The 10,273-nt window shown below is 45.6% G+C and overlaps 1 protein-coding gene across 1 annotated transcript; it reads right to left on the bottom strand.

Moving 5' to 3' along the window:
- Positions 1-3,819: 3,819 nt before the first annotated feature.
- Positions 3,820-9,194, bottom strand: LOC308489933 (cationic amino acid transporter 3-like; the record flags this gene model as incomplete). The annotated part of the gene is made up of 11 exons (XM_081031548.1): positions 8,807-9,194; positions 8,059-8,214; positions 6,489-6,666; positions 6,173-6,285; positions 5,783-6,005; positions 5,476-5,615; positions 5,269-5,371; positions 4,861-5,063; positions 4,506-4,672; positions 4,118-4,226; positions 3,820-3,950 (listed from the first exon to the last, which is right to left on the bottom strand). The coding sequence occupies exons 1-11, from the start codon at positions 9,177-9,179 to the stop codon at positions 3,820-3,822; spliced, it is 1,896 nt and encodes a 631-aa protein (XP_080887674.1). The 5' UTR covers positions 9,180-9,194.
- Between the last annotated feature and the right edge of the window lie 1,079 nt (positions 9,195-10,273).

A 10,273-nucleotide genomic window follows, 5' to 3' on the forward strand; every position in this document is an offset into this window, starting at 1 on the left:
AAAAGATTACAACTCACTGAAGGCTCAGATGATGGTTAGCATTTTTTAGCAATACAGTATTTTCTAATTAAGGTAAGTACATTTTTTTTTTAGAAATAATGCCGTCCATAATAGACTACAATGTAGTCTATTGCCCGAGGTCACACCAATACTATGTGATGAAGCTGGACTCAAACCCTGCCTTCCTTCAAGATCACATCCTCACGACTTTTGTGTGCACTGGAAAACCAAAACAATTGTGTGACTTGCTTTATTGTGGTGGTCTGAAACCAAACCCCTAATATCGCTGAGGCATGCCTGCGTCTGCCAAAACTTTTAAATGTATATGCCTTTGACTCAACACCTCCACTTAAAAGAATATTATTTTTTTTGTAGCATTAATTGAAATTTTTCCTGTGACATATACATAGACACACATCACCTTTTCCAAAAAAACCTCCACTTAATCTCAGGAGCTCATTGAAAATTACATTGATCATTGACTTTCTGTGGAGAATTTTTGTGTGTGGGTTGGGGGGGAAACAGCTGGAAGGGGCTGGGAGGGGGTTGCAGTATTAATATGAGGCAAACCGATAGACAAGTCCATCAAAAACGTCCACATCTGGTTGTACCTGGTTGTGTTGAAGGAACAAACATCTGCTGCTAGACAGAATTCATGTTCTTTCAACTATTATGTAGTGAGTGAACTGGCCAACTGAAATTTCAAATAAGTTAACAAAATTAGATAATTTGACAAAAGTCTCAGCTGAAAATAGACAGAGTCACGGGCAGGACTTCAGTGGAAGACATAGAAAGAATAAACGAGTACAGTTTATTCTTGCAGGTAAACAGGAGATGAGGGGCTAAAGATGGGGAGGAGTCTAGAGACTGTCTGCAGAATTTGAGGGTTTTTTTCCAATATATACAGGGAAGGTCTCACTGAGAATGTGACCTTTGAGTAAATGCTAGATACAGGTGTCTTAGAAAAAGATTTCAGAGAAAATCTGTGGATGGTGAAAATGAAGATAAAAATTCAAATTGCAGTATTGCCATGTTAAACGTTCCATGAACTGAACAGTAAATGAGTCACCCAGCATCCTCAGCACAACCTCTCATCATCACAGTTCTTGAACATGTTTTTAACATACAGGTCACGAACATTACCTATAGCTCTTGTTTAAGACCCTTCAATTGCTTTGCACCACACTGATACCCAAATCCACATTACTGATCCTGCTGTCACTTTTTAAAAACTCACATTCAATAAATATTACAATCATGCTAGGAGGTAAGTTGCATCATTCTTCCATTTTCCATATGAGGATATGGAGATCCAGTGAGGTTGAGTAACTTACCCGAGGTCACACCAATACTATGTGATGAAGCTGGACTCAAACCCTGCCTGCCTCCAAGATCACATCCTTAATCGCTGTATTGAATGGCTGTGACATGAGTGCACCGTGTGCAGGATGCCACTCGCAGGCTTTATATGCCCTGACCGGATCCTGAGACACCCCTGGGTTGTAGACACTATCATTGTGCCCATATTCTGATGAAAATACCAAGGCACAGACAGGCCCAACAGTAAGTCATTAAGTGTAAGGGTTCAATTTGGAGCCAGGAATTCTCACCATACAGCTCAGCCTTTGACCATTTGGTCGAATCACCTTCATGAAGTCAATCTGCCTTGAAATGGATGACGGTCATGTTCACCGCACTATAGCACCTACTGTGGCTGGAACGTGTTGAGCAGTTGCCACTTGTAGAAGGAACACTGCTGCCAGTACTGTCTTTTCCTTGTGGCTACATTTGCATCAGTCATCTACTCCCCGTCTTCCTATTAATATTTTTCTCAGCACCTCTGACGTCCATTGCAAACTGGCTGCTGCCCGCGAACTTCACTGAGATCATGTAGCCAGCGTCACTCAAGAAACCACTGTGAGTAAACCCAGTATTCACGTCTACAGATCATATCGTTACTCTCAACATGAGACACTCGGAATCACTCACATAAGAATACATCTTAGCAGTTTACAATAATTAACTTTTTTTAACTTTTATTTGTTTTTTAAGTGTCTTTTTCCAGGACGCATCAGCTCTAAGTTAAGTAGTTGTTTCAATCTAGTTGTGGAGGGCACAGCTCACATTGGCCCATGCAGGGATTGAACTGGCAACTCTGATGTTGAGCATCGCACTCTAACCAACTGAGTTAACCAGCCGCCCCAATAATTAACTTCTTAATATCCTCTAATTCACTTTTTCACAACAATCTTTTGTGTGTATACAGTTGGTTGGTTCTAAATCACAACCAAATAGGGTTGGTTTGTTTTTTCCCCTTGGCTGGGGTATTGTAAAGCACATTCGAAATTTTACATACTTTTTAAAAACATAACCACAATATCATTATCATACCCAGCAAAATTGGATGATAGAACATGTATTCTCTCTGACGAAAAACAAGATAGATTGTTCCTCCAAATGTCAGTGTCTGACTCTTATGCTTAGTAAATATTTAATCTGCAACTATTAACTCTGGTTTGGGTCATATTTAATTTTTACAGAAAGTGCACCATTCTTTTCTCCTGGAGAATTGCCCACATTCTAGGTTTCACTGATTGTGTTTTCAGATAAGTGACTCCATCCCTTATGTCTTCTATGAGCTGATAGTTGACTAGAGGCTTGATTACATTCTGATCCAATTTTTCAAGGCTATTTTATGGGTAATGGTCTATATTGCCTGTTGGCCCAATGGGATGCCCATGATGTCTGTCCCACATCAGTGTGGTAATAATGATAAATCAGGTGGTGTCAACCATTTCCACCAAACGTCCACCTAAAGTTTCAGTCTCGATTGTTTCCTAACCTTGTAATTTCATCAGGACTTCTAATTTTGTTAATCCCCTGCCATCTGTTTTTCTTAATTCATCTAATAACTTTGCTGCTCAGTTTCTTGACCTTCATCCCCCCAACAGTCATATTCTTCACTCTACTGCAGTTGCTCATTCCCACAGTCAACCCTATACCTTCTTACCAATGCCTTCAACATCCACTAATCTCAATTTCAAGCATTCTGTCCTGCAGTAACAACTCTCTCTCTTGTCTTTCCAGTTTAATTTCCTTTTAGTTCCACCCAATAGTAACCATTATATCAACCAAACCATTACTTCCTATGCCCTACCCCCTGCCTCTGGCAATGCTGCCATTTTTCAGTGGAGAACTTTTCTTCATCCACTCTGTTGTGTAACTCTAAAAAGTCCGTGACAGAAAAGTAAAGAAAAATGATCATTTACACAATGTTATCTGTCAATTATATGTCAATAAAGCTGGGGGGGGGCGAATAAAAATGATCATTTCTATCAGCATAAAATGATCCACTTCTTTATTCTTTTTCTTAAAGCCTATTTTGTCTGATATTAATATAGCTGCACCAGCTTCCTTATGTTACTGTTTGCATGATCTAGACAGATTCCCTTTCTTTTACTTCCAACCTATTTCTGTCCTAATATTTAGAGTGCAACTCTTGACACAATATATGTCTTTTTTCCCCATGTGGCATTCCCCCCCCACCCCGAAATAGGCACAAGAGGGCACTTCTTATCTGCAAGTAATATTTTATTTCCTCTTTTGGTTGCTGGTTACTTTGTATTTTCTTTGTGAAAATGCACTTTTCTGTGTGTATATTATGCTTTTACAAGTTTACAACATTAAAGGCATTTTGTCCAGTGGACATAAATCCAAGGTCCTAAATGCATCCCACCTTCACACTCCATGAGGCTCAAAATCTCCACTGAGCCAGAAGAAACCTCCATACCTCCAGCAGATGGAGGTTCCACACAGCATCTACTTCCTATATGGAAATTCAGCACTAGGGACATTTTTGTCTGCAGCCTGGGAGCTTGAGGACAGCGGCTGTTGATCATTGGTCTTCTCCACGCTGTGCCAGATCCCATATCCAAAGTATATGGCAAATCCTAGTACAGAAATGAGACAATAAGAAGGAAAATTGGGCATTCTCCCCACTTGTAAATGCCCGGTAGGCCTCCTATTATGGCATTTGAGACAATTTGGGGCCAAGGTATTAGGAAGAGGGCTGGGGTCAGCCACCCAAGAGGCCCCTTGTCCCCAGAAAGCCACTTACCAATCACCATCCAGATGCCAAATTGGGCCCAGGTCCTGGGAGTCATCTGCATCATTAAATAAATATTCACAAAGATGCTCATCAGCGGAAGGACAGGCAAAGCAGGGACCTGTGGGCAGAATCGGAAAATCCCGGCACTCACCGCAAAGCCGGAGGTCCCCTACCCCCCAGGCCGGAAGGAAGACCAGTACCATCTGGGCCAAGCATTCAATGCCTGCCTATATTGGATGTCCCACTGGATGTCCCCAAATGGAACTAGTAAAGGACTGAGTGTGGATCATGGTTTTAGCAACTCCCCTTGTTCTTCCCTGGTCCAGCAAAGAATGTCTAGACCTCAAGTGAGTTCATTTGTTCCAGGTAGATAGTTTGGAGATATAAAGTCACCTGCCTTGAAGTTAAGAGGAGTTGGGTTCTGGGGCTGTCTCCAAATGATGAAAGTGATCCCCAAAATAAGCAGAAGCAGCAGTCCAGCTGATGTTGTACATAGTGGGTCTCCAGAGAACAGATGGCTGGGCCATTGGGCCAGTATCAGGCACAGGATTGTCAGCAGGAGAGCTGCAAGGGTCAAGTTGGAGAACAGGTCCAGCTCCAGAAGCCAAATATGTCAAGACCTTGGCTCACATCCCACCCTCAACTGTCCATGTCAAGAAGAGCCATCATATCTCCAAGACTCCTCCTCAGCTGCCAAAGACACACATCCTGTTAATTTCAGGACACCACCAAAGAGAAACCCCACTGCTCACCAAGCAGTAAGGCACATCCATAGACGGTCTGGCCAGATTTCCGAGTGGGGATGGTGTTGATCGGGTTACACAGACTCTTTAGAGTCTTTGACGTTCCTGCTTCAGGTACAGATGCCAAAGAACTTGCTTCAGGTTCAGGCTTTACCTCAGTTATTTCCACCTCTGTTTTCTCGTTCTTGTGTATATCCTGGTCTGGCTGGTACCTGAGTTAGAGGTATTAAGGAAGTATTCACACCAGCCCCTATCCATCCAGCATCAGGCAGCCTAACCACCTCTTCCTTCCCTGCCTTAAGTGTAGCAAGGCACTTAGGAAGAATGAAGGCAGAAGGCATGAAGGCAGAAAAGGATCAGCCCTCCATCAACCCCCATGATGTCAAGATCCCCAGTCAGGAGGTAATGGAGCCTCACCTGAGGACAAGTACAGAAAAGGCCACCAGGGAGTAAGCAAGCAGTGTCCCAATTGACATGAGGTCCACAAGATCACTGAGCTCGAAGAGGAGTGCCATGAATGCTAGAATAGGACACAAACAAGGTCGGGGGAGAGGTATGAAAAACCACTGGGAATATCCAAGTTGAGGAAATTGATCAAAAAAGGAGTGGCTTTTATTTATTCACCTGCAAGAGTCCCAGAAACTATAGTGGCTATGATGGGGGTGCGTGTGCGGACATGGACCCGGGCAAGTCCCCGGAAAAGGAGCCCGTCCTCTGCCATAGCGTAGATCACCCGAGGCATGGGGAACATGGCACCCAGGAGGCTGGAGGAGAAAATGGGAACGTGTGTGAGGACATGGAGAGCAGGACAGACCAGGGCTTCTGCTTCCTAGCCTACATGAGGCAAGGTGTCTCTCCTTCTCATCTCTCAATCCAAGGCAAGAACATCTGAGAATCTAAAGTAAGTGAGGAGAAAGTTTTTGACACTGACCTGGATGAAAGAGCACAGAGGGTGCCAGCAGCCACGACATATCTGGCAGGGCCCCATCCAACGTAAAGAAAAGCCTGTGGCAAGGGGCTGTCAGAATGAATCTGGTAGTAGGGCACCATGAGGGTGAGTGCCGCTGAGACACCAAAATAGGCCAAAAAGCAGATGAAGACCGAGATGACAATGCCGAGGGGGATGGAATGCTGAGGATTGCGGGCTTCTTCCCCTGCAGGACAGGTGGAAATATTGGGTCAGGAAAACACACTGACATGAAGGCACAAAATTTTCTTGCTTCATGAACCTCCAAACGCAGGCTAACCTTCTACCAACCCTGTGTCCAAATGCAGCCCATACTGTGCCCAGACCCCAAATGGGACAGAATGACCGTGTTACCTGCAGTAGCAATGCAGTCAAAACCAACAAATGCGTAGAAACACGTAGCTGCTCCGCGGAGAACCCCATCAAAGCCAAAAGGTGCAAACCCTCCAGAGCCCAGAGGGCCCAAGCTATAGAGAGAAGAATGAGCAAGAACTTGGGTGAGATGTGTTCAGCCCTCTGTACTGGACAGCTCAGTCAGACCACAGTCCTGGGCTCCACTCCCCTCGTCACCTGGACCCATCAGCCCAGATCTCTGTTCCCCACCAGATTCCCAGCTATGCACCCCACCCCCACACACACACTCTACTATGTCCAGGAGTGCCCTCCTGACCTATAGGTGTCATTGGATCCAGATTTGGCCAATTCGTAATCCTGCTGCGTGAGCTGCCAGTGGTGCACATCACCCTTAATGACGCCAGAAAGGAAGACGAAGCTAAGGACCAAAAGGTTCATGCCTGTGAATATCTTGGTGACCAGGGCTGACTCACTAGCTCCCAGAACCAGTAAACCTGTGGGAAAGTGAAATAGGAAAAATCCAGAATAAATGAATTCATAGAAAAGCAGACTAGTAGTTTCCAGTGGCTGGAGGAGGGGGATGGGCAGTGACTACTTAATGGGTACAGGATTTCCTTCTGGGATGATGAAAATGTTTTGGAACTAGATAGAGGTGATAGTTACTCAACATTGTGACTGTACTAAGTGCCACTGAATCATACACTTTGAAATGGTTAATTTCTTATTGAGGTCATCATCTCACAGTGTATACATGTATCAAATCACCGCGTTGGACACATTAAACTGACATGATGTGATATAGCAATTATATCTCAATAAAGCTTGGGAAAATAATAAAATAAAATGGTTAATTTTACATTACATGAATTTTACCTCAATAAAAAAAATAAATGACATCATTTTTAAAAACTCTGGTCTCAGTACGGAGGAAGAAACTTGTCAAAGTCAATAGTTCTCAGCTGGAGATGACTTTGTTCCCCAAGGGACATTTGGCAATGTCTGGAGATATTCTGATTGTCCCATTTGAGGGGATAGGTGCCATAGGCAATATTCTATCTTTCTTTTTTTTTTTTTTTTGCATTTTTCCCCTTTCTTCCGCCCTGCCCCCCACTCCAGTTCAAGCCATTGTTTCTCAGTCCAGTTGTGTAGGACACAGCTCCCTGGCCCATGCTGGTGTTATGAGCCTTGCACTCCCCCTGGCTGAGGCAGTCGATTGCCAGTTGTCAGTCACGGCAGCTCTTGGCTGCTGCCAGCCGCTCACGTTAGCCACTGGCCGCTCATGGCAGCACACAACACGGCAGGCAGCCCTGGCAGCACACAGCAGCCCGCAGCAGTTCACAGCAGCTTACGCCAACCTCCAGCTGCTCATAGCTGCCCAGCTCCAGGGAGAACTGTTGTTCACAATCTTAGCTGCAGAGGGTGCAGTTCACTGGCCCATGTGGGAATTGAACTAGCGACCTGGGCATTAGGTTCATGGTACTCCAACCACCTGAGCCACCAGCTGGCCCCCTATCTCCTCCTCCTCCTCCTCCTCCTCCTCTTCCTCCTCCTCCTCCTCCTCCTCCTCCTCCTCCTCCTCCTCCTCCTCCAAGATCTTGCTTCCCAGCTTGTCAGTTTGGCTCAAATAGACTCATAAAAAAAAAGTTTTGTTAATGAAATCCTATAATGCACAGCCCCCCACACACACACACTAAAAACTGATCCAATTCAAAATGTCAGTAGTTCCAAGGGTTACAATGGTCTACATCTTGCCTCCCTTCCTTCCCACTACAGATCCCCTTTCCAGTCTCTAATTCCCCCCACCATTTTGCCACCTCCAAGCCTTTCAATCCCAGCTCCCCCTCCAAACCCCACTATCCCCATTCTGTCTTTGATCCCTGCCTCACCAGTGAGCAGCAGCACCAGGCCCAGAGAGAAAAAGTCTGGGTACTGGGCCAGGTTAGGCACATGCAGAGAAAAACTGCCCTGCAGGACCCTTGAGATGTGGTTCCCAGTCACGCTGTCAATGGTGGAGCTCCAGGCCCTGGCCACACTGGCACTCCCTGCAAGACAGAAGAAGTAACATTCATTTGCAGTCTGCACCCCCACTAAAGTACCATGGGATATATTTTTGGGGGCGGAAAAAAACAAGACAAAATACCTAATCTCAAAGAATTTCTTTTCTTTTCACGGGGTGGGGAGAGCAGACACAGATGTTTTACAGAACAGGTAAACTTTTTAATGTATAGGAGACCAATGTGGTGCAAGTCAACAGGGAAGTGGGACCTGGAGTGTTGGGAGACGAGCGTTGACATTTTAAATCTGGTGGTCAGGGAAAATCTCACGAAGGCGACAGCTGAGCAAAGACCTCACAATGGTGAGCCTTGGAGAATGTCTCTCACCCACAGGAATTCTTCCCGACTTCCTACAGTTCCCATTCTGAACTAAGAACTTCCTGGTTCTTAGTTCAGTAATTTAAGGAAAGCAGGATAGAGTTGAGTAGAATGAAGTTTTGGGGGGTTTCCTGACACTGTTACGCACTTCCCTCACAAGGTGGATAAAGTGTTCATGAATGAGGGTGAAGACCCCAATCCTTCCTCCTATGTTCCCGATCTTAAGTCTTTTGTTTCCCCCGCATTGGCCCTGTCATCTCACCAATGACATAGGAGAGTATGAGGGTCCATCCAGTGATGAAGGCACACAGTTGTCCCACTGTGACGTAGCTGTATAGATACGAAGAACCGGAGCATGGTACTCGGGCCCCAAACTCCGCATAGCAGAGCCCAGACAACACAGAAATCAGGGCAGCCACCAAGAAGCAGATGACAATCGCCGGTCCAGCTTTGTCCTTGGCCACTGCACCAGCCAGGATGTACACTCCTGCTCCCAGGGTGCTGCCCACACCCAAGGCCACCAGATCCATGGTGCTCAGACAACGGACCAAGCAGCTCTCAGACTCTCCCCTGGTCTCCAGGGGCCGCCTGCGGACCAGCTTCTGACCAAATTGGCAAACACGCTGACACAGCATCCTAGATGGAGTTGAGGAGGCGAAGATCTGCAGAGAAAACAAGACAGAAAGCCATCAAGAATTACCTAGAGAGGGCCGGCCCAGTGGCTCAGGTGGTTAGAGCTCCATGCTACTAACTCCGAAAGCTGCCGGTTCGATTTCCACATGGGCCAGTGGGCTCTCAACCACAAGGTTGCCAGTTCAATTCCTCGACTCCCGCAAGGGATGGTGGGCAGCGCCCCCTGCAACTAAGATTGAACACGGCACCTTGAGCTGAGCTGCCTCTGAGCTCCTGCATGGCTCAGTTGGTTGGAGGGCGTCCTCTCAACCACAAGGTTGCAGGTTCGACTCCTGCAAGGGATGGTGGGCTGTGCCCCCTGCAACTAGCAACGGCAACTGGACCTGGAGTTGAGCTGCGCCCTCCACAACTAAGATTGAAAGGACAACAACTTGACTTGGAAGGAAGTCCTGGAAGTACACACTGTTCCCCAATAAAGTCCTGTTCCCCTTCCCCAATAAAAAAAAAAAAAATCTTAAAAAAATATTACTTAGAGGGCTGCTGGATGGCTGGGTTGGTTAGAGTGGAGCTCTCAACAAGGTTGCAACAAGGTTGCTGGTTCAATTCCCGCATGGGATGGTGGGCTGAGCCCCCTGTAAAGATTGAAAATGGCGACTGGACTTGGAGCTGAGCTGCGCTTTCCACAACTAGATTGAATGACGGCTTGGAGCTGATGGGCCCTGGAGAAACATACTGTTCCCCAGTATTCCCCAATTAAAAAAAAAAATTACCTAGAATAGTCAAATTCATGGAGAGTTTTAATACATTTCAAAGTTACTGGAAGGATTGTTTGAAGAGAGAAGCAAGCAAAATCTCCCAGTATAGTGCCTGGGACATAGTAACTGCTTATCTGGTATGAGTTGAGTAGATAAGAGTGTGGAATTTTGAAGCCATATCACCCAGGTTCAAATCCAGCTCTGCCATGTTATCAGCCGTCTGATTTTGCAAAAGTTACATACCACTCTTTGTCCTCCTTTCCTCTGTAAAACAGAGGAAACTATGATTATTTAATAAGCATCATTATTTCCTCACTTCTTTGATCAGTGACTGTGGGGTT

The sequence above is a fragment of the Rhinolophus hipposideros genome (assembly GCF_964194185.1).
Source record: "Rhinolophus hipposideros genome assembly, chromosome: 21".
In the NCBI taxonomy this organism is placed as follows: Eukaryota; Metazoa; Chordata; class Mammalia; order Chiroptera; family Rhinolophidae; genus Rhinolophus; species Rhinolophus hipposideros.